The 22,435-nt window shown below is 48.8% G+C and overlaps 13 protein-coding genes across 13 annotated transcripts; 2 read left to right on the plus strand and 11 right to left on the minus strand.

Moving 5' to 3' along the window:
* Positions 1-97: 97 nt before the first annotated feature.
* On the minus strand, positions 98-592 carry TbgDal_X15090 (chaperone protein DNAj, putative; the record flags this gene model as incomplete). The annotated part of the gene is made up of 1 exon (XM_011780372.1): positions 98-592. The coding sequence occupies one exon, from the start codon at positions 590-592 to the stop codon at positions 98-100; it is 495 nt and encodes a 164-aa protein (XP_011778674.1).
* A 1,030-nt stretch (positions 593-1,622) lies between these two features.
* Positions 1,623-2,534, minus strand: TbgDal_X15100 (electron transfer protein, putative; the record flags this gene model as incomplete). Its single annotated transcript, XM_011780373.1, has 1 exon — positions 1,623-2,534. One exon carries the CDS (start codon positions 2,532-2,534, stop codon positions 1,623-1,625), a length of 912 nt encoding a protein of 303 aa, XP_011778675.1.
* A 1,983-nt stretch (positions 2,535-4,517) lies between these two features.
* TbgDal_X15110 (hypothetical protein, conserved) lies at positions 4,518-5,408 on the minus strand (the record flags this gene model as incomplete). Its single annotated transcript, XM_011780374.1, has 1 exon — positions 4,518-5,408. One exon carries the CDS (start codon positions 5,406-5,408, stop codon positions 4,518-4,520), a length of 891 nt encoding a protein of 296 aa, XP_011778676.1.
* A 679-nt stretch (positions 5,409-6,087) lies between these two features.
* TbgDal_X15120 (hypothetical protein) lies at positions 6,088-6,612 on the minus strand (the record flags this gene model as incomplete). Its single annotated transcript, XM_011780375.1, has 1 exon — positions 6,088-6,612. One exon carries the CDS (start codon positions 6,610-6,612, stop codon positions 6,088-6,090), a length of 525 nt encoding a protein of 174 aa, XP_011778677.1.
* A 183-nt stretch (positions 6,613-6,795) lies between these two features.
* TbgDal_X15130 (hypothetical protein) lies at positions 6,796-7,365 on the minus strand (the record flags this gene model as incomplete). Its single annotated transcript, XM_011780376.1, has 1 exon — positions 6,796-7,365. The coding sequence occupies one exon, from the start codon at positions 7,363-7,365 to the stop codon at positions 6,796-6,798; it is 570 nt and encodes a 189-aa protein (XP_011778678.1).
* A 228-nt stretch (positions 7,366-7,593) lies between these two features.
* TbgDal_X15140 (T. brucei spp.-specific protein) lies at positions 7,594-8,001 on the plus strand (the record flags this gene model as incomplete). Its single annotated transcript, XM_011780377.1, has 1 exon — positions 7,594-8,001. The coding sequence occupies one exon, from the start codon at positions 7,594-7,596 to the stop codon at positions 7,999-8,001; it is 408 nt and encodes a 135-aa protein (XP_011778679.1).
* A 920-nt stretch (positions 8,002-8,921) lies between these two features.
* TbgDal_X15150 (T. brucei spp.-specific protein) lies at positions 8,922-9,260 on the minus strand (the record flags this gene model as incomplete). The annotated part of the gene is made up of 1 exon (XM_011780378.1): positions 8,922-9,260. A coding segment is annotated over one exon (339 nt), but the record flags the coding sequence as incomplete, so codon positions are not given.
* Positions 9,261-9,274: 14 nt separating this feature from the next.
* TbgDal_X15160 (T. brucei spp.-specific protein) lies at positions 9,275-9,556 on the plus strand (the record flags this gene model as incomplete). The annotated part of the gene is made up of 1 exon (XM_011780379.1): positions 9,275-9,556. The coding sequence occupies one exon, from the start codon at positions 9,275-9,277 to the stop codon at positions 9,554-9,556; it is 282 nt and encodes a 93-aa protein (XP_011778681.1).
* Positions 9,557-10,900: 1,344 nt separating this feature from the next.
* On the minus strand, positions 10,901-13,702 carry TbgDal_X15170 (hypothetical protein, conserved; the record flags this gene model as incomplete). The annotated part of the gene is made up of 1 exon (XM_011780380.1): positions 10,901-13,702. The coding sequence occupies one exon, from the start codon at positions 13,700-13,702 to the stop codon at positions 10,901-10,903; it is 2,802 nt and encodes a 933-aa protein (XP_011778682.1).
* Positions 13,703-13,925: 223 nt separating this feature from the next.
* Positions 13,926-15,713, minus strand: TbgDal_X15180 (T. brucei spp.-specific protein; the record flags this gene model as incomplete). Its single annotated transcript, XM_011780381.1, has 1 exon — positions 13,926-15,713. The coding sequence occupies one exon, from the start codon at positions 15,711-15,713 to the stop codon at positions 13,926-13,928; it is 1,788 nt and encodes a 595-aa protein (XP_011778683.1).
* Positions 15,714-16,341: 628 nt separating this feature from the next.
* On the minus strand, positions 16,342-16,641 carry TbgDal_X15190 (T. brucei spp.-specific protein; the record flags this gene model as incomplete). Its single annotated transcript, XM_011780382.1, has 1 exon — positions 16,342-16,641. The coding sequence occupies one exon, from the start codon at positions 16,639-16,641 to the stop codon at positions 16,342-16,344; it is 300 nt and encodes a 99-aa protein (XP_011778684.1).
* Positions 16,642-17,228: 587 nt separating this feature from the next.
* Positions 17,229-20,591, minus strand: TbgDal_X15200 (hypothetical protein, conserved; the record flags this gene model as incomplete). The annotated part of the gene is made up of 1 exon (XM_011780383.1): positions 17,229-20,591. The coding sequence occupies one exon, from the start codon at positions 20,589-20,591 to the stop codon at positions 17,229-17,231; it is 3,363 nt and encodes a 1,120-aa protein (XP_011778685.1).
* A 572-nt stretch (positions 20,592-21,163) lies between these two features.
* TbgDal_X15210 (hypothetical protein, conserved) lies at positions 21,164-21,820 on the minus strand (the record flags this gene model as incomplete). The annotated part of the gene is made up of 1 exon (XM_011780384.1): positions 21,164-21,820. One exon carries the CDS (start codon positions 21,818-21,820, stop codon positions 21,164-21,166), a length of 657 nt encoding a protein of 218 aa, XP_011778686.1.
* Positions 21,821-22,435: the final 615 nt, after the last annotated feature.

Consider the following 22,435-nt stretch of genomic DNA (forward strand, 5'->3'; position numbering starts at 1 on the left):
AAAGACCAACAGCCCGACGACTGGATTCCTACTTTCCCCCTCCTCAACCAACAACATTTCAATTCCATGGAAACACAATATCGGCGATTGATCACTGCTAGGTTTGTCGCCTTACAGAAACTATTAAAGAACAAGAATCGCATCCGCAGAGCTTATCTACATTACCCTCCTCACCCTTAACCAAAAAAATCTCAAACGCCCCACCACACCGGCACTCCATCTCGTAAACTTGTATTGTCACATCACCACATACCCTGTCTTCACTGCACAGTGCTTTCCTCTCCTCTACAAGACGAAAGTCACTGATGTCGTGGACGTCGCTTACGACCCCGATGGAGCGTGCATACATCCGTTGCTGACCTTCATCGTACTCTGCACGCCGCACCGGATCCAGAAGTATATCTGATGCCTCTTTGATCACATAAAATGGGTGAGAAGAGTAAAGCATCATTTGTGCTTCACCCCCCGAGGTGTTGGAGCCCTGTTTGTCCGGGTGTGTCGTTAGAGCCAAACGCCTAAAAGCTGCTCGAATATCTGCCACTGAAGCCGATTGCGGTATTCCCAAAATTTTATAGGGGGAATCTATGTCCATTTGGATTTCCCGGCGCGAGATTCATAAGAGGGCAACAGAAAAGGTGTATGGCGCAGGGACGTTCGTTCACTATATGCGTTTATATAAGGGGAAGGGAAGAGCAGCTTACCCTTTTACACACATGAAGAGGGAAGAAACATGAGAAGCTTTACCTTCAGCAGCAACCGGACCAGGAGCTCAAGGGCAGTTCAAACAGCACTGGGGTGCCACCTTAATCACATCCAGGATTTTAAAATATCACATTACTTCATTACAGAGCAAAGGGGGAAAAGCAGTCGAACAACATACGGCTGGAGTTGTCGTTAATATTTGGTACTAATACCGCGCGCTTCCGGGTTCAACCTGGCATAGCGGTGATCATATCCTAAGGGAGCACCGATTCGATTCAGCCCACGAACGATTGCGCTAACATACGCTCTCTGTGGTGACACGTTCCTGCCATTTTCACACCGTTCAAACGAACTAGGTGGCAAGCAAAAAGCCGCTAAATGCAACGACAGACCTTTGGACCAACTTCTAGTTTGTGAGGGTTGCCACCAAATGGTTAGACAATTTTTAAAAAATAAATGATACAGCACGGTAGCCTAATTATTTACACATCGGAGATAACAAAACAAAAACCCAAGTGGATGATATTTTTCTTGACTATATAATTAGTAATACACTTCGTTGTTTCCCCTTTATGAAAACTTAAATAGAAAGTGGCAGGGAGGAGAGAAGTAAGTACTATATAAACAATTAGCCGATGGGTAAGGTCACAGTTTTTTTTTTTAAGTTTCTGGTATACCAAACGACATGGTGGTCATAAGTAAAATCATTGTTACTAACTGTACGGTATCGTAGCCACTGCTAACGCCACCTAAAGGAAATGGCCTACGGTGGTGCGTTCCTATCCTCGCCCGGAGCACATCCCTATTGCTAAATTTGTTTACAAAGCACCGAAACACATTATATAGCACGGTAGCCAAAGAAAGTAAGTCGATATTTTGTGAGCGTCTGTGGCACAGATCGCTCAAAAACGCCTCACGAACTATTTTCCTAACGTTACTGTTCCTCTATCTCCACGCTCGCTCTCGTACGATACGTCTAGTTGTTCAGCAATTAAATTATTCTCGTCAGCATCGCCCAAATAAATCTTTCCCACGGGACACAATTGAGAGACAGGCATGTTGTTATCAGTTTTTACCTCTAACTCATCCAGAAAAGTACTGATCTCACTAAGACCACCCCGTCCTATCATCCCCAAATTAAAATCTTGAGCGTGCTCATTCAAAAACCGTACGCAGCGGGTGCAGTGAATACAACGATTGAGTACTACACGTGTCTGCGGATCAAAATAAAAGTCTTGAACCGCACGCTTATCTTCCTTATATCGTGGAATATCAGTTCCATAATTCATGCTTACGTTCTGAAGGTCGCAATTTGTTGCTTGTTCACAAATCGGGCAGTCATTTGGGTGATTGATAAGAATAAGTTCGACGTTGCCTTCACGGGCATCACGAACCAGCCTGCTATCAGTTATTATCGACATACCGGGAAGTGCTACCGTGGCACAAGAAACGACGAGATTTTGCGTCCCATCGACTTGAACGAGACACATCCGGCAGTTACCTGCTACAGATAAAATTGGGTGATAGCAAAATTTAGGGACGCGAATGCCTTCCCGCTCAAGCACCTCAAGTAAGTTTTCTTCCTGTGGTATAATCTCAACGGGACGCTTGTTAACAAACATGATAGCACGAGGTTTATGCTCCCCATACTGACCGGCGGCAACTCCCTCCGATAAAGCCTCCACGCCGCCCCTGTGAGTATGCTCACTCCCATACAAGTTGTTCGCCGCATCTCTATTATAGGGTGTCCCATCCGATTTAAAGAACCGTTTACTGTCGCCAACGGGAGTAATGGCACCAAAACAGAGCAAGCAGTTAGAAAAACGCCTCATGGCACTTTCGACAGAGAGTCCTGCAACAAAGGGGGGTTTCTATCCCAATTACAAAAAATAAAATAAAGGGGGAGATAACGAAGATAACACCAACCGGGAAAGAATACCAACGGTGCCAATGAGCAAATAATTATCAGAAGCACACGGATAGATATAGGAGAGGGAATTACGACACGTCAGGCGCCTCCGGTTAGTGTGCAAAGCTAGTGTATCACCAACGCGCGGTTTTTTTTACTTGTGCACAACACAGAAACGCATGCATATGTGAGGTAGTATTTACCTAGGAGCCTGCAGGTGTATTCTAATTCGTGCACACGCAAATGAACAGTGCGTGCTACTTACTGGCACCAGTACATGTGCGGCGCAAGCGTTGGTACTCGTAAACCGCAAGAGATATGACATGCACTTCCCATCCAAGTTTTGTTAACGAATGTCCATCCGAAACACTGCGGTCGCAGTTGAAGCACCTCCTTCCCGATCTGAGTATGCAAAGTTACCTCATCCCCACACAAAACCACACAAAGGAGAATTCCACGGGTGCCCCTCAGCCTACATTACATTGGCAAGCGGTAAGGTAGGCCACCACACAGCAACGTATATGAATTTAAATTACCTTAACCCGAAGCAAATTCGTTTTAGCACTAACGACAACAACTGGACGTGTCTCCACCCCCTTTAATTTGGAAGTTGGGAAATCGCACCCACCCACACCGACATACAGAGATGCACCTCCGGATATAGTTCCGCTCAAGAAAGAGAAAAACTAGTCTTTCATACCTGATGTAAAGTGTTTGTTGATGTCGAAGGGTAACCCTTTTACGAAAAAAAAAAAGAACATGTCGTGGCAGAGGCGTCTGTGTTGTTACAGAAAATAATTAGCGACTGCCCTTGTGCTGATTTCCCCCATTCCTGCAAAACAAAAAACTTTATTTCTTCGCTAGAGTGCAAACGCATCAGAACATCTTCCTAGAAACAAGGTCACCCCCCAATTACGCGTCAGCCGTCAGCACCAAAAAAAAAAAGTCATTAATTTGACTAAAAACACTAACAGAAGTAGGGGCCATTTAGTTAGAACAGATGGCCTCGTACGCTTGTCATTTCCGGCGACTGGCATAGTCCACCAACACCGACATTCAGTCCCCTTCATATCACAATTAACGGTTGCATCCCCTCCCCAAACCGTTTATATGAACCCTACTGGAATGTGATAAGAGCTCCAGTATAATTCAAATTATAAATAGAGGTACGTTATCCTTTGATGTTTGTACCACGTCTCACTCTACAAACGTCGGTAAAAGGTAAAAATATATACATTAACTCCGTACAAAACGATATTGTTCATTCACATTTAAAAACAAAAAGAACGGTTCAAACGAAAAAATGGATATCTGCAGGTATTGGTAGGTCCTGCCAAAGATATCTTGTCGACTCTGAATAAACTATCGGTCAGACACCAACGCAGATAACGATGTCAAGACGAGAGAAACAGTAGCGCCACCACCGGCACCAGTCACCGACACAATATCCAAATGCCCCCATATATGCACAGCCTCGACAGATAAAGGTGGCACCCGGAAGGCGGCGCCCGACGGAAGCAAATACTTCCTAGAGTGGCACATGCATCTTTCCACAAAGTCTTAGAAGAATATTTTTCGTGTTCATTATACGTCGGCAGACCATCCTACATGGATACAACGCGAATACTAGGTGGTAAAATCTGAAAAAAAAAATGAGCTGCAAAAACAAAACTGAAAACGACGAGGCAACAAAGAGAAAAGATGAAAATTAACCGATACTGATGATGATGCAACTTTTTTTTTCGTGACGAAAACAAGGTCATAACTGGGGTGTACGTTCTCACTGACCTGCGAACCTTTCCTGCAGAACGAAGGGCACTAGACACAATGCGCAGTAAGTATTATCTGATGGCCGTAAACAAAGTAGAAAGGGAGAACAAAACCAGGTACGTATAATACACAATATTCAGCCCTTTGTATAATCAACTGTGACAAAGCTTCTCAATACAGTTAACGAACAAACTGTAGCTATTAACCAGCCAATTGTGCCCATATTATCACGACGCTTCTGCAAACGATACATTCTTTCGTGCTCTCCCGCGCTTATGTCACCATCGCAGCGCCTGACGACGACGAGCGAACACATCCCAACATTCTCAAAACCATTGTCTATGAGGATTTCGTTAAAAATAGGCATATGGGAAGCACCCCATGGAATAGCAAAAGATTTGTATCCTTGAGTCTTAAGATGGCTTATCATGTTTATGCAATGCTTTTCCCTGCCCAAGCTCCCCACGATTGGTAAGTTAAACCGCAGGGAGAACCACCACGGTATTCGCTCATAGTCATACTTATCGGCAGCATGAACAACAGTGAAGTTGGGCGAGTTGCTGACTCCCCAAGAAAACGGCTGCCAAAAAAGTTCCGTTTCCCGCGGCTCCCAACCTTCCGAATCCTCATGTTCTTTGGGTCTGACAACAGCAGAAAGTTCACGAGGTGGCACAATTGTTGAATATGGTGCTCCAGACATGGGCGTTCGGCCTTCCATTAGCACTGACTGATGCTGGCAACAAAGCAAATCCACTTGGTGAAAGAATTGAGGATGCGCAAAGTGACGTAACGGTATCAGTGTGACAGTGATACCAGTTTCATCATTTCTATATGTGTATGCCGTAGCGAAAACGCCATCATCATTCGCATATATGAAGTCTCGAAACCCTTTCGATCTAAATGGGAATGAATAACCCCACCGTGGACGATACGAAACGCTGCGAACGCAAACACCATCAGAAGCTGCACAGCGGGCTGAGATCCGAGAAAAATATATGCAACTCACGCCCGTCAACGCCTGCCCCATCACCAGAGAGGAAACACTAAAAAAGAAAAGCAGCAAGCGGAGAAAGCGCAGAATGTGCAGGGAGCAAACGGCAAACCCGGACCAATCTGCTGAGATATGGAGCTGTCACGGTACCAACACAAACCTCCCTTCCGGTTGCTAACGGGTAGTGGCATCCCTTCCCGTCGCCAGGGGCTCGTGCAATTAACTGCGCAAACCTGCACGTGGGAGCGCCACGGTCCAGCAAGGTAATCAAGCTACCTAACACACACACGACCCCGGTACGATCCCAAAGTCGAAAACCGGGCACAAAACCGTTCTGCCCATAGAGGTGGATATTTCCTCAGAGCGCTGCCTAGGAGTGAAGACAACCTCCCACTGGAATAAAACACCCGGCATCACAACATCACGTGGACATCGGCACCGGTGACAACGGGCCGGAACCTCCCAGTTCTCATTATGAGACCTAAAGGGCGAAATCGTACCCAATCAGCTTGTCACGACGAGTTTCATTCGAGAGGGAATACAGCGTGTTCTACAACGGCGCCCCAAGCGGAGCGAAAGTGTCGGCACCAAGTCCTCTAATGCTCCGCGGCTCCACGGTCCGGCAATCCAAGCAAGAAAAGGTCAAGTGCCAGCCCCTTCTCGCGACGTCGAGCTGACTCCGGCCAGGGCGCCTACGCGCGGTGCGCCGGGCCCCTTAGAATGAATAAACTCTGAGCGGGGGCCCTCCGCACGGGCAGGCACACGTCAACTCCTCCTGTACGTTAAGCCCTCCCCCCCCCCTCCTCCAGTCAGCAGCCGAGTAAAAGCCTGGCGTGGCCCCCTGTGTGCCGTAACGGGGCGCCGACGGCATTCCGAAAGAAAGGAGCACTCGCATACGCAAAGACCCCGCGGGGACTTGGCAGTCTTTCATCCAGTTCAACAAACGCGCACCGGGGTTAGGGAAAGCAAGACAGCCACTACGACTGAAAGCACAGAAACGTGCCCCTGTCTGGACAGGTAGGGGAGGGGGTTGCTGCAGTTCGTCAACCCTTACTCCAGCCGGAATGGGCAAGGCGAAGGGAAAGAGAATAAATAAAACCCGGAAAGCACAACCGTTTACGCTGCTGCCCGCAAATGCTCCACCTGCCGCCGCGAGCCCAGTTCGCCCCCCGCACCCACAAAGACCTGGAAATAAGTAGGGATAGTCTGTGGCGACGGAGAATCCAGGACGTGTGGCCATATTACCTGCTGCAAACTCTCACCGCGATACCCGGGACCCCCGTCCCCGGGGGGGGGAAATTTTTTTTTTTGGAAGCTGACGGTGACGGGTGCCTGAAACAGAGATTAGAAGTTGCTAATAACAGAACCTCAACAAAACGGAGCTTAGTCAGGGGGCTGCCGCTTTCAGCAGAAAATTCCCGCTTTAGAGACAGTGGGATGACGCCCCGGAAAACAGCGGGAAACTTTTATAGTTATTAAAACTGGTCCACCTTCGATACAGCATAAAGAACAATTTATAGGGGGTGCGCACTGAAAACCCCCGCAGGTTTTTGTTTTCAAAAAAAAGAGAAAAAAACGGGTTGTCTACGCTTTCGGAAACTATGCGCAGTTCAACCTCGCCTACGGGTAAAAGGATGTGTTGATGGTGGCTGAAAAAGCGAATGTTGCTGTAACATCTGTTGTTTGCCTGGTGCGCATGAAAACGACCCCATAGTGGAAACGGCTGTTTTTCATTCATCGCAGAAAGGAGGGTGTTAAATAAAACAGCTGTGAGAGCGTGCGGGAAGATACACTCCAAAACTGTTAATGGATGGGACAAAGAAAAGCTCCGTGCTTTACTGAGGTAATTATTTGTAGCGCGCCCATTATCGATCCCTGTCCCAATATCATAAGGGGCGCCCGCCAGAAAAAAAGGAAGAAACCGCCGGGTTTTGAGGATACGTATGTGCAGTGTACCGCCAAGAATCCAACAGCCGCAAGGATGCTCATTCATAGACCCGGAAAACTCCCTATTTAGACGTTTTGCGAGCGCCAAACCGGCAAAATCAAAAGAATAATAAACCAGATAAAACGGTAGCGAGGGAGAGATTGACTGCGAAAGGTTAAAGGTGACATTTACCGTCGCTTTAAAACTGCCTCCAAAGATGAGGCAGAGTTTTCTGAGCTGTGGAGGAGATGGGTCACCATACAAGCCCTTGAATATAACAAACCCACGGAGGACATGAGGTCACTTTTTACGATCACACAGGGCGCTGCGACGTACAAGCTCACGGGCGAATGGCATTTGGGACGCCTCGAGGCTGTGCGCAGGAGGAGGCGTAGCTGCAACGACCAGGCCCACAACCATCGGGGACGCACTACTAACTCCTTTGAAGGGGTGGAAACCGCAATGGAAGCAGAGGAAAACTATGCCCGCAGCGCGGCAGCGCTTGTAGAGCGCGCAAGAACATTTGATCCGGTGGACGAAAGCTCTACCACTAGTGAGCTGGAAAAAAAAGTTTCACAGCCAACTGAGCAGCAAAGGCCAGCAAACAGCATGTTGTCAGGGTGTGTGGGTTGGTGCGCCGCGTTCTCAGGCATTGACGTTATACCCCATTTTCTATCGCAGCGGCAAATAAGCCGAGCATAGAGCCCGAGAAGAACCTGAGATTCATGCATGGTTTATTCGGTGATGATATGAACGGTACAGCAATGAGTTCAGGCAATGCAAAACCGAGGGATGCGGTACAGCAAGGAATGGAGCGTGTTGATCAACGGCCTTCGGAACAATACATTATATGTCCGGGGAAAAGACGGGGCACACGGCACTTGGATTGGGCACTTCGAACCCACTAAGCCTTACAGTGGCGAGAAAACATGGCAAACGATGCCAAGACCCAAAAGCCATTGACTCTCATGCTGCAGCCGTTGAAAGAAGTATTGAAGCACGCTTAACAAACGACAAAATTAGGAAGGACAAGATTACGGACGCTCAATGCCGTAGTGTTAGCCGAACAGGGCTCCCCAGAAGGAAGCGCTTACAACCTTCCACTCCGGACTTATCCATGCAAAGATGAACTACGACGTTGCTTTTAAGTGATTTTCAGTCTCCACTTCAAGCGGGGAGAGGGTGGAAAGCATGCAACCCCAACAACGCATGCGATTGCCGAGATTTCGTAGCACGCAAAACAAGGTGTGCCCAAATAAACTCGACTGATATTTGTTTGAAAAGCGGCAAGCAAGAGGGCGACGGAACACCGCCCCATGCCAAACGCTAAAAGAGGGCGCTTGCCAAGCATAATAAGCCGGCGATAGCCGCGAAACAATCCAACGCTTGAATGGCTGAATTCAGTGGAGGGATGGTGCTCCGAAACCGAAAATCAGGGTGCACTCCATACTTAAAGCTCCTTGGACATTGGCTCCGGAGTGTACACAAATTTGCCATACGCGGGTGGGTATAAAAGCAAACGCAAAAGACAAATGGAGGAGGGCTCATACGCCGAAAAAAATAGGGATATTCAATAAGACGGACTGAAAAGTTTCAACAAATGAACTGGTGAGTTTAGGCAGTTAGTCCACTGCAGAAACGATAATCTTCGGCAACACGGAAAAACACAGAATTAAAGGGACATCTGAATATTGGCATGCAGTCATCGTGCGGAAGCAGCGCCAATGGAAATGGGGTTGAATAAAGTACTGGAAACAATGAAAGACCGAGTCGCGCGGAGGATGGAATCCCGAGCCGTGTATGGAAGGGTGATTTTCACAGTCTGTAGAAAGAGTGCGCTGACTTCTATGCAGCTTATTTTCTCCCACCGTGTTGTTTGGAAAGAGAGTGCAATAGCAGATGAGATTGCAGTGGAAGAAGCAACTGCAGAAAGACACACCTAATATATAAAGTTGATACTTTGGTGGGAAAAATAATGCAGAAGCACAAAGAGGAATGCGCTACATTCGAAATTGGATTAGGGCGAAACGCGCATCGAAGCGATCTTCCCGCCCGTATTCTGCCGGTAACCATGACAACTCAACTCACTGGAGTGGAGAAAATCATCTTTTCATCATTCCGTGCCTACACACCCCTAAGCATCTTCGGTGATACCGAAGGAGGATCACCCATAATAAGCGCGGTCGTCAGTGCAAAGCCGCGGCAATCAACAGGAAGAGGCGGGAGGAAGACACCCTCCCCCCCCAAATATATTTGAAAGAGTTGGGCACAACGTGGCCACACTTCCCGAACTTGTAGAAGAGAGGGTCTGTAACTCGGACACCTTCTCTGCATGCACTAAACCCCTTTAATACAAGGCACGGTGGCACACCACATGGGAAGAACTGAAAAGACGTTTTGAGGTCCCTCGTGAATGCACCCGGCGCCATATACGGTGTCTCGTTCGCATAGCAGTCCTCAGAAGCGTGACCGGGGATTGTGTGTGCAGAGATGGGGGTGAGTGGGCAAAGATTGCAGAATAGAGGGGTAGGAAAAAAAAAAAATCGAAGCAGGCGATAAGGATTCATCACTTAGAATTTACTGGGTCACGGTTAGACCAAATGTTTACCAACCAAGACTATGATCAAAGCAACATACGACCAACAAACACCTGGATAAAACTGCTGGAGCCACGAAACACACACACACACACACACACAGAGAGAGAGAGAGAGAGAGAGAGAGGTGCGTGGCTACTAGAGATATAGGCTTGTCGAAATTAAACTGGCCACCAATGCGGACGCCGGCAGAAGCATGTCGAGACTCCCCAAGTCCAGCAAATTAATATTCTTGTTCAAGCACCGGATTACCGCTAGGCGCCGCCAGGGGTTCGAAGAGAAGCGTGCTTGATCTCGACGTTGGTAACTGCAAATTTCAAATGCGTTGCAGAGAATGCAGTTTAAGGGTTGGCACCCGGTGTCTGGAGGACCATCACCCCCCGCCACCAATCTGCGGCGATTGCCCAACTGATCCCGTGCCGCGGCTGCCAACCAATCCCTGCAGCTTCCCTCTCCACTTATGATAGTACATTTCGCAACTCACATACGATCGGGTTGTGCGTTCCCTACTTTCAAGGCCCCTACTGCACAGTTTTTTGCGTACAGCTACCAACTGGCCTGAATAGAGTCTCTGGATATTGACATTGAAATACAAAAACTGCCTACCCTTTATTATGGTAAACTCACCGACCCGTAATATTCGGGCGTCGAACATTCACTGCGGAATCGAAAGCCACTTTACCACTAAGCACCACATCCATTGAGCCTTTTTAAAGGGGGGATGCCGACCTCCCCGCGGGTGCAGACGCCCACGGCACCGCAATGATCATTTTGTTGACACCAGAGAATAATGTCACTACGTAAAAAGGCAAGGGTGTAGAATGTAGCACGAGTATTAAGCGATAAAAATAATTTCAGAACCAATTTCCATTCACTTCCCTCCCTTTGTCCGCAACCAAAAAAATTATAGGCAATATATATATTTCTTCATAACTACACATATGTCGCCCCCCCCCAAGCAGTGGTCTCTCAGGCACGTGCTCATCGGTTGATCTATTTATCTGCTACAACCAGAGTTCGTTCCTATCTGGGTTTAGCGAGTGAGTGAGATCATTCAATGTGTGAAGCTGAACCTCACCCTTCTCGAACCCAAATACCACCATACGGCTTTCCGCCTTTGCCTCCGGTGGCGTGTCAAAGCAAGTGCAAATACCGGCGTTCGTCTGGGAAAGGGATTGCGAAAAAACGGGCAGTTCCCTTTCCCCCTTCGCCAAATCAAGCAAATAAAACATACCACCTGCGTCCAAAACCCAGTACAGCCACTTGTCCATTAGACTGCAGCGAATTTCAGTAACACGATGAGTGCTAAGGGGAATAGATATCTGTGGACTACCCTCGGTGTGCAGATACACCCTAACACTGCCATCATCGTACCCGACCATAAGGATTCTGTTATCCACAGGATTGTATTGCACACACGACGGCACAACAATGGGTTGATTAAAAAATCGCGAGGAGGGCCCGTAAACTGATGGAGCGGCCACACTACCGAAACGGCTAATGTGACGCACTCCCTCGGCGCACGCCACGACGTAATGAGACGGATCGGACGGCACAAAATCAATGGCAAATGCTTCCTGCGATAGCGATGCTGAGTTTGCACGATCGCTGCCTTTGGACGCCGCCAATAGCAGTCGAACGGTGGAGAACATGTTCAATCCATTTTCATTATCAATGATGGCGCCCTTCGCCTGATCCTTTTCATTCACGACCCAAAAGTGTGTCTCACCGAAGGCATCGAGTGAAACTAGTTGTTCAGCTTCATCTTTCCGTATGCCCGTTGCTGTGTTGTACCCTGCAACAGTAACCGAAACCAACGGTGCCAAGTGATTACCTGCTTGCCACGATGTTGAGAAGGAGGGAAGACGGAATCTATGTCCTTCATAACGGCCGGCTGTCGTATGATTTCTCTCCGGCTCGCGGGTGTCCCATAAACAAACAGAACCGTCTTCAGACCCACCATAAATCAAGTAGGGTTTTCGCGGACTTGCGGATATACACGTGATCACTGATGGTGAGACAAGTACCTTCTCTGGTGCAGTGTTGTCATATATACTCCAGAGGAGAATCACTGACATGTAACGATCCATCTCCTTGGAGGGCCCTTCCTCCACACACGATCCATGAAGCGCCACTATATAGGTTGGATTGCAGGGATTAAAGAGGACCTTGAGCACAGGCCTGTTCCGCGCGGCAGAAAAGCAGAAGGAGACACACGATGACGAGAACTGTGTCTCACTTTTTGCCTTTGTTGCATCCGAACCCACTCCCTCGTTCTCATCCATAGCAGCGCGGATGATGGGAAAGACGCGGTTCAGAAATCCCGCCAACAGCGCCCCGTCAGCAAACTGCTGTTGTTGGGTATTTTCTGTCACAGTGCCCCCGTCCGTTCCTCCCTTTCCCGTGGTAAATTGTGCCACGTTATTTGTATGCAACTCTGGGCATAATCCCAGGTCCCGGGGCACTTCCACCCCGCGGCTTTTTACCCGCACACGCTCCGCTTGCACTCCGACGTCCGTACGATCCTCCTCTGCGGGATTTTGTACGCCTACTTGTTTACGACCCGACTCCCCAAAGCTTCGGATGTACATGTCATATTGAGATTGCGGCGGCGCATCAACCAGGGCAGCCGCAACATCATCCATATCTACCAACCGTCGCAGTGCTGTCGCACGCTGTAAATCTTTGTCAAACTGGGTGACATACCCCTGCCGCTGGAGGTCTTCCGCGGCGAACGCGCTTGTGCCCAGAGGCCCCGTCGTCGCTTTGGAGTCATTTCCCCGCTTGTTTCGCTTCTCCTCCCGCTCTTTTCTCCGCAGTTCACGGCGTTCAAGTGCTTCTCGTTCTCTCTCTTCTTCAGCACGGCGTCTCTCATTCTGTTGAGCTGCTTCCTTTGCTTCGTGCGCCGCCTGGCGAATAGCATGATTCTCAGCCGCCATCGCCGCTGCCAGTTCTTCTGTTTTCTGCCCAGCTACTAGCGCAGTTGTGCGTCCTCGTCTACTTTCCGGTGACACACCTTGCTCATTCCTGGGGGACGCCTGCTTGGCTCCCTTTTTGTTACTAAGAATATCTTGAAGGTCATCCCCGTCCTCGTCAATGGTCTCCTCCTTTTCCTTTTCCATTTCCTTCTTTTCTTTCTCTTTTTTCTCTTCCTTTTCCTTGGCCTTCCGTTCAGCACGTTCCTTTTCTTTACGTGCCCGACGTTCTTCCTCTGTCTCGTCACGCTTTGACTTTCGCTCCTTCTCCCCATCATTCCCAACCTCTTTTTCCTCCTTTTCTTTTTTCTCTTCCTTTTCCTTGGCCTTGCGCTCGGCACGTTCCTTTTCTTTACGTGCTCGACGTTCTTCCTCTGTCTCGTCACGCTTTGACTTTCTCTCCTTCTCCCCATCATTCCCAACCTCTTTTTCCTCCTTTTCTTTTTTCTCTTCCTTTTCCTTGGCCTTGCGCTCGGCACGTTCCTTTTCTTTACGTGCTCGACGTTCTTCCTCTGTCTCGTCACGCTTTGACTTTCTCTCCTTCTCCCCATCATTCCCAACCTCTTTTTCCTCCTTTTCTTTTTTCTCTTCCTTTTCCTTGGCCTTGCGCTCGGCACGTTCCTTTTCTTTACGTGCTCGACGTTCTTCCTCTGTCTCGTCACGCTTTGACTTTCTCTCCTTCTCCCCATCATTCCCAACCTCTTTTTCCTCCTTTTCTTTTTTCTCTTCCTTTTCCTTGGCCTTGCGCTCGGCACGTTCCTTCTCCTTACGTGCCCGGCGCTCTTCCTCTGTCTCGTCACGTTTCGACTTCGTGGTCGTGTCGTCACCCATAGTTACGTTTTATTTGTCTTCCTTTTTAAGTACCCTTGTGTGAGAATGCAAATAGGGGAGGGGGAATGATTGTGAGGAAGAAGACAAATAAATGTACACGTGCCCATGTATGCATGAGGTGAAATTAAAATCCGTAAAAAAGCACAGCAAACAAGCCAAGGGTTATGCTCTTCCCCAGCGGCTATTCACTTTGCACCACACAGCAGTTAAATGATCTCATACGCTACGCCACATTATTCCAGCAACTCGCGATGTGACGTGCACTAACGCCGTGCTGGAAAAGAGCGTAGGAAAGCCATCGGATCTTTTCCCGGTTAGCCTTGTCAATCTCAGAACTGCAAACTGATGTTGCACTCGCTGCTCGCCTGTTGCCTCCAACCCCTCTTCGCCTACCGCTACCTGTAAGCAAACGTCCTCGATGAAGCACGCTCCGGAGGTGGTGCACAGAGCCTGGAAAAAATCCCAAAGAGGATAAAAACAACAGCACTTTCATTTCATCACTTGATAGAGTACGACGCGCGGACCCATAAGAGTCGTCTCCCACGCCTCGTTTAAGGGCATCTACGCCCCAGCAGTCGTAAAGAATCCACGCTAGGACAAGACGCACGTAACCCGAGGCGGATTCGGAACACCTGACGAGAGGACGTGCTGGACGATCGTTTGGGTTCCAAATTCCATTTCGCCGGTGCACTTTCCTCAGCATACACGATATTAGCGCGCAAAGACTCGCGTTGAACGGAGCAAAAAATCGATAGTGGTAATTGACGCTCACATCCGCAAATGACAAATAACTGTCATGCTCCTGCACGGCCTCATCCTCAATCGCAGCAGCGGCGAAGGCACCGCGTACAGCTTCCCCCATCCGGTTCCATAGCGGTTTATATGGCATTTCGACGGGAGGTAGGCTACAGTAAGGAGAGGTCGTCCTGATGCAGCACAACATGTCTTCGTCTGGTCGCGTTGACAGTTCACCAAAGACTTCCTCCCATGGGAAAAGACGACCCCGAGCAAGCATATCATGTGTCCAATTGATTTCACTCCCTCCTGCGTCGGACGGCGTTAATGGGGGGACACCCGAGAGCTGGGAGAGGGGGAATCGTGTCTCTTTTAACGCATCAAGCGTGACAGGTAAGGATGGCAATACCTTCTGGCGACGCACTGCGACACGATCAGGACCTGCATGAAAAATTGAACCCTGTGTAAACATCTCCCCAACTCCAAACAGTGTGTAAGATACCCAGCGTGGATGATACGCTTCTATGACGTAATCACAGTATCGTCGGAACTGCGCCGCCGTCATTTCAAACTTGTGGTCTTCGTGTCTCACGTTGTACGGTAAACCTGGCAAAGAGTGAGGAGCACCGTTCAACCGCGGTTGAATGCTACCTCCGAACTGACCGGTCACACTACTCTTGGCATTACCGATACCATTTCTATCGCGATTGGGTGTTGTAATGACTACAACCCGCGCACCGCAAGCCGCGGCAAGGTGGGCAAAAAGGACCTCGGTGAAGAGGGGAACATCACGAACATTTATGTGTTCTAACACTTCAATGGAGATAACGGCATCGTATTGGTGTGATAACTGGGTGCGAGGAACCGCTTCTCCCAGTTGTGTAGCCTCTTTCCCGATTTCCCGTTCCCTTTCCTTGTCTTCTTGAAACGGAGTGAAGACCGGTGGTTTCGTGAGGTCCCCTTGAACGAACTCAACGTGCATGGGGTGCAGAAGTGCAACGGGGGATGAGAATCCTAGTGCTGTTATCGCTTCTTTGGCTTCATGCAACGCCACTTTGTCCAAATCGATCGCGAGCGCGCGACTGAAAGAATGTTCTTGTAACTGGGAGGTCAGTATATGGCGTAGCAGTCCGCCACGCGAACAACCGGCATCAATGAACGAGCTACACCCATTCTCCCGTAGTAAAGTTTGCACTTTCTGCGCCCGCTGTACGTATAATGGTGGGGAAAACGATGGAGTCCACTCGTGGTCACCGCCGTTCCCATATACGGACATTTGAGCGCCTGCATGAAGCGCAGGGGCCGTCAACACGAACGAGAAGATGATTGAGGAAAGGTGGGGGCGGGAGAACAAAAGTAAATGAGGGCCAACTAAAAAAAATATTAATATTGACAGAGAATGCCGCAATAAGTGAGAGGGAATACACTAATGCATACAGGACGAACAAATAAAGCGAACGGTGATGTCAGTTAGCAGTGATGGGAGCCCATTCTCACCATCAGCTAGGGAGAAATAATGCCGCCCTGGACCGCCGGACGGAGACAAGACTGAACGAAAACAAAAACACATACAAGGGGGCGCTAATGTAAAACGATACACATGCAAAAGCCGAAGGGGAGGAATCCCCCATTAGGATGGTTTGGCGTGATGACGGGAGGCGCGTTTGTCCGAAAGACGCACGACCCCCAGAAAAAGAGGGTGAGAAAGAAGACAACAACGACAAAATTGAATAGCGTTAAAGCAGAAAGGTGTGTTTTTGTGTTTTTTTTTTGTGTGCGATGATGGACTAAAATATTGAAGTGAAAAATTTACAAGCAGGAGTTTGACCGGCATGCCACATCCCGTCTCATATCCCGTCGGTGTTACTTCACCCCTCGCGTGCTGAACACAAAAACAAAAGCTGTTAGGGAGCACAACCAATCACCTTGACAAATATATATATGTATATAAAATATCCAACTAAAGCAACACACCATACAAACTGATAAAAGTGGAAAGATAACATAAATAAGCGTATTAATAATTTCATTGCCGCCGAATACGGAAGGTCGATGAGGAAAGGACGGAGTGACGCGAAACGTTGACTGGATTCATTTTTATTCACCACAACTTGACCATTCCGGTGGAAAGATCTTAACAAACAGGCAAACTGCTCCATACTCCAAAAGGTCACCCGCCGAGCCCCAATGATGCACCGCGCCATCCCCGCTAAAACCCATAAGTGAGCCTCGGCGTCACACGCTCAAGGGAGTTATAAACCAAACAAACATACGCCACCACCCTCACAAAGTTATTTGGAGGCATCAATGAAGCGAAGACCTGAATTGTTTACCAAGTGCAAACAATCGACATTTCCTTATTCGCCGTGTCCCGCTCACGGCACGCGAGAGGTGGTGAATCTCCGAAAACAAAAAAAAAACAAAAAAGGAAAAACAAAACAAAAACGTCGCCAAGATCAGTAGCAAAAAACGATGGGTCTCAATCACTCACTGGAAAAGTAGCAGCAAGATAATTTCAGCAGTTGCACACACAGGAGCGTCCTGACATCCGCATAGACCTACCTTGTACTTTTATTCCCTACCCATGTTTTTTTTTCATCTGTTCTCCCTCCTTTCCCATGTCAGCAACGATGTTGAACGTAATAGTTTCACCGATGGAGGATCCTTCCCCGACATCAATAGTGATGTGCCACCGCTGTATTGGCATGATGGACGCGTGCACACACAGACACACACACACACACACACACACATCATTGGTGATGTAGACACTGCATATCCCCAAAAAGGTTTACATACCTCCTTGACCCAAGGGTGCTATCGGGTCGTAGAAGCGTTGGCCACGCGAAAGATGTGGAGGCACAAAATTCATCATGAACCCCTCATCCTCCCTTAGCTTTTTTGTCGAGTAATATGCTCCTTCTGGAGCTCTCTCAGGTCCTGTGGGGTAACACGGGAAGGGAGAAACATCATGCATGTACGGAAAGGTTCCCCCCAAAGGCATTGCGGGTGGCGCTGTGCAATGGTTTCGCAGAGTGCCTACATTCCTAAAACCAACCCGCATAAGCGGGATTCCACGTAATAACTGGTTCCGTGTTGACATTGAATTCGCTGTGGGTTTTCCGTGGACTTGACTCCCCGCTCCTCCCAGCCATGCACCCCCATCTGTGCAATTGGTATGTTGCAAAGGATTTGCGGGAGCTGCGGGTGACAGGGATGTAGTGGGAGGAGGGCAACTCACAGGGAGTGGACCGGGCACAGTCTTCACCGAATGATAGGAAGGGTGCTGCTGTCTTGGCTGCTGGTTCTTCAGAACTCCAAGACCAGGATGGGAGATATAAGCATTATCAGATGGAGTCGACAGTTGGCTGCTTCTCCCTTCAAATTCGTCATTGCTTCCGAGTACCCTTTCCTGGGAGTCGAAAAGAAACTGTGGTTCCAATACTTGTTGTACATTGGGAACGCAGAAAAATGTTGGTTGCGAACACTGTTTGCAGCTTGTTAGAGCCACACGTGGTCTTACCGGCAAATGTTCCGGACAGTAACGCTGCACATAGTGCAAAGTCTGGCCGAAGAGTTCATGGAGAATGCTGTGCCCCGTCATGTCTACACATCTGTTGTACGCTGCGGCATCCACCAAATAGTGGCCCAGTGCCCCAGAGAATTGCGGTTCGCGTGTTACACTGCCCGTGACACCGCTACCAAGCCCGCTGCTCGGGCCCCGAGAAGTCGGCAGAGATTGCGCAAGCTTCGCCGATCCCATTTTAAAAAGAACGAGACCCTCCCGAAAAGCACGATAAATGCGCTGAAGGTGGTTGCGGCAAACGCCCCGACACACACTTGAACCCCACCGCAGCGGATCCATGACATTCATAGTTCGAAGGGGAAAGTTAACTGTGGTTGTCACGGGGCCCGATGCTCGTCCGCCATCGTCCGCGTGGCCGCGGCTGACGGCATGTTCCTTTCCAGCTTCAGGCGTGAAGCTCTCCGGAGTGTTGCTGCTGGGGTGCGATTTGTTAGCCTGGGCGCAGGGTGGGAAGTGCCCCGCCTTTCCCCGTTGAGGACGGTGACTTTCCTGTGATAGCATCCTCTTTAATTCCCTGGGAGTTATGAGCTGCTTAGCACGTCGGCGAAGGCAATGCCCCAACGCCTCCTGACCTTCGGCTGTTAGACCAAACACAGCTGAGCCGCCAGGTTGTTGGAAGTGCTCCACCTGTGACTCAACAAGATCGAGGTCTAATGGCACATTATTTATTTTGTCGCACGGAACAGGACCAAACAACGTGAGGCAGTAACTTTCAAAGTCAAAATAACTGAAATATTTGAGGAAGCGCGCAAATAACTGAAGCGGCGAGATGTGTTGATATTCTCCACGCTGCCTCTCGTCCAGATGTTTTCCGTCGCCTTCACCGCCTCGCTCTTCCCGTTCCACATCTTCAAGAAACTCAACAGTGTTTATCATAGAAATAATCATCACAGTAGCCGCGTAGGAGGATATGTACCCTCCCTGGCCACTGAGAACATGCGCCTCGTAGCAGCACCACGCTTTCATCAGCAGCAGAGTTCGCTTCAAAAGGTGGTTACATCCGATCTTCATGTCCATCTCGTGCAAAAAACGTATGCAACTGACACCCCCAAGTTGCCCTACCGTTATATCGTAGCTGCTTCCGTCCATTACAAGCTTTAAGACACGAACTTCAGCAACAACAACAGTGTCGACATACACAGACTTGTTGTTTTCCCGAAGGTAGTCCGCCACGCTCGAGAGCAATTCACCACCCGCAACAGTGGTTGCTTGAGACGATGTGCCGCTGATGCTACTGCTGCAACTACTTCCAGCTGCGCCATCAGAAGAATCAGCATGGGCTTCGCTTTGCGTCTCAATCTTGGTTGGATTCAAAAGCCCGTCCACCTCAATCGTCATATCGTTATCACCGTCGGGCAGCACAGTCCCTGATGCCAGACTACCAAAAACATAGTACCGTTTTTCCCCATAATTTACCCCCTTTCCCCATGCTACATTATTGATGGCATCATTGAGGTACCCCGCGAGACGGTTCAGTTGCATTCGACGGTGCAGAGCCATCTCCTCAACATTTTTCGACAGGGGCGCAATAACATTACTGTCGATCAGCTGGCAGAGCGCCAGCGACACCTCAGGAGTGAAGGTGTAGCTACTAGAATGACTACTAGGAGGGTCGCAGTGTTTCGTTGCTATTTGTAAACTATCGGCACCGGGACAAAGAAGATCCTTCTGACTCTGGAGGTCGTTTTCCTTCTTTGTTGTGGCGGTAGCACAAGTTTCTCCTACGGGCAATGGTTTCAAACGCTCCCTCGTCGGACACGGCTGGACTTCACACATTCCTTGCGTTGGAAAATGTATGTCCCCACGTTGCCTTGACTCAACAACTGCACCCCTGTCCGCCCTTTCCCCGTCCCCCTCCGACGTGCCTCTGCACTTCCCTGGAGGGAGTGGAGGAGATGAGGCAAATGCATGTTCTTCCGTTGGGAGTGATTGTTTTCCTCCTTCGCCATGGGGTGATATGCTTGCTGAGCAGTCTGTGGCCGGTGCGGCCAAAGTGGTGCCAAAGTTGCGTGGAGTGGCCTGTGGGTCACCTTTTGTATCATCTGAGCGGTCACAGTACTGCTCAATGTGGGGTTCCCCCTCCTGAGACAGTGCCATACGCTCGTTTGAGTGTATTGTAGCCGTATCGTCCACTTGGCTGTCGTTTTGAGCTTGTCCATATGAACTTAACGTATCTCCACAGGTTGTGGAGCTGTGTTTAGGGGTATCGTCCTCCGTCACCTCCAGGCCTTCCTTTCGGGACCCAGGAAGTAGTGAAACGTGTAACCTCCCTTCTTTATCCTCCTTACTATGCCGTACACCTACCCCAAGGGGTGGGACGGTGACACAAACACCCTTTTGGTTTGCACTCACCTCGCTGGGCTGTTGCTGGTTGGAAGTGTGCTCATGTTCGTTCACACTGTTACCTGCAACGTTGGAAACTGTCTCTCCTTCACAACGGGTTGCATCTGTGGCAGCCGATCCCCCAGCTGTTTGCTGCCCAGGTTTTTTATCGCTGACAGAGACGATTGCGCCTTTCCCCTTCAAAGACCGTCGGTTTTGTGTCTGGGTGTTCCTTTTCACGGACATAACAATACTACAGTACAACAATAACAACAACAATACAGACGAATTCTGTAAAAACAAGCGTAAAAAACAACAAAACCGTACTCGTGATCACTTAAGGAGTGTGGGTGCAGATGAAATAGCTATTTGCCCCAAGAAACTAAGTCTCCTTTTTTATAGTATTCTTTCCCCTATGCGCGTCCTTCTTTGGATGGTGTCTGGCACCCTCCTCTTATCTTTTCAATGTCTCTGTTTCTCCAGTGCTACAAAAAAAACAAGGCAGCGGAAAAGTAAGTAAAGGAAACTGGAGCGAATACCCGCACACATGCTAATATGCGGTGTACATGAACGATAACAAAGGGCATTTGCGCATCCGCTAGTGGACACACGGCGACAACGGCCGAGGGTGGTTGAAAGAGGGACAAACACTATTCAAACAGTGGACGGAATTGACACCCCTTAAACTGAAGGATATATAAAAAATTAAGACCCAGCGGAGGGGATATTCATATGGGCGCTGCGAACAATGAGAAGGGGAAGCCTGCATGGTGCCTCAGCACCAATCTATGCGCAGGATGCACAACACAACTGCTAAACTACATCAAATTCTTCATCTTCTCCAGCACCTCCGGATGCTTTTGCGTGATTAGTCTCATATCCTCTGGCCGAATGCGTCCATCCTTCCGGACATCTAGAAACATCATAAGCCGTTGTGCTTCCTCGTTTATGACACGCTTCACCTCCGGATCATCTATATCACAGTCACCAACATACTTCGTTGCTGCGGTGATGGTAGTGACAATATCGTTTAGGGAAAGAAACCCATCCTGATCAGCATCGTAGGCATTGAACACAACCACAAAAAGTTCCTCCGTACTGTAAATAACTGCCAAGTGGTACAGAAGGAACTCGCTAAAGGATATAACCCCATCACAATCACGGTCATAACCCCTGAAAAGATGCTCGTACATCTCCGAACTCGATGACCCTATTCTTTCCCCACCTCCCCCTCCATCCTCTTCTTCACTGTCTTCATCTACATTTTTGAGATACGACTTCGAATGGGTGTGCTTGTATGTTTTAAACACTTCCGTGCTCTCAATGTAGTGTTTGAAATCCACCGGTGTCATGATACCGTTGGGTGCTGCACGATGGAACTTAAGGAAAAGAAACTCAATCGCGCCGTCAGAGAAACGACCCTTCACAAGTTCCTTATAATCCTCCATCTGTGCACGCGAGAACGTATAGCCCATGGTTTACTCTAACAAAGAAACTCGTCAGTAATTCCTGATGTTGCGAGGTCTTCCCTGCTGTCGCTCTAGCACACACACACACACAAAAAAAAACAACAACACCCGTACAGGAGCAATACGGCCACCAACAATTTCACTAAGAAAAAAAAATAAAGGAAATAAAAGAACCGAGTAGTGCACGTGTGAATTGTGGTTATCAAAGTCGCCTTTTTGGCGAAGGTGGCTCGGGCCTCCCTTTAGAGCCTTTTCGTAGTGTTAACAACACAGTACCGCCCACATATATAAGTAAATTCATTTGTACAGTTTCGTGAACCTCCCGGCCTCCTTTCGGTTAGTCGGAACCAATTTGTCGAAGGAAAGGTAAACGCTACTCACACTCAAGTGCAACACCAACATTAAAGGTTACAGATATCTGCCTTTTCAACCCTACACATAACTCGTTTCTCAGGTGTTTGTGCGTTCCTACACGCCAAAGACAGCGGTGGAGTCAACGGCGCGGACAACAAAAAGATAATATGATGCACACCCGCGGATGCTCTAGTCAGCCGAACCACCACTTAGACATTAACTAAACCAATTAGTACCACTTCATCTAATTTAGGAACCCCAAAAGCA

Source organism: Trypanosoma brucei, chromosome 10 (genome assembly GCF_000210295.1).
Source record: "Trypanosoma brucei gambiense DAL972 chromosome 10, complete sequence".
NCBI lineage: Eukaryota > Euglenozoa > Kinetoplastea > Trypanosomatida > Trypanosomatidae > Trypanosoma > Trypanosoma brucei.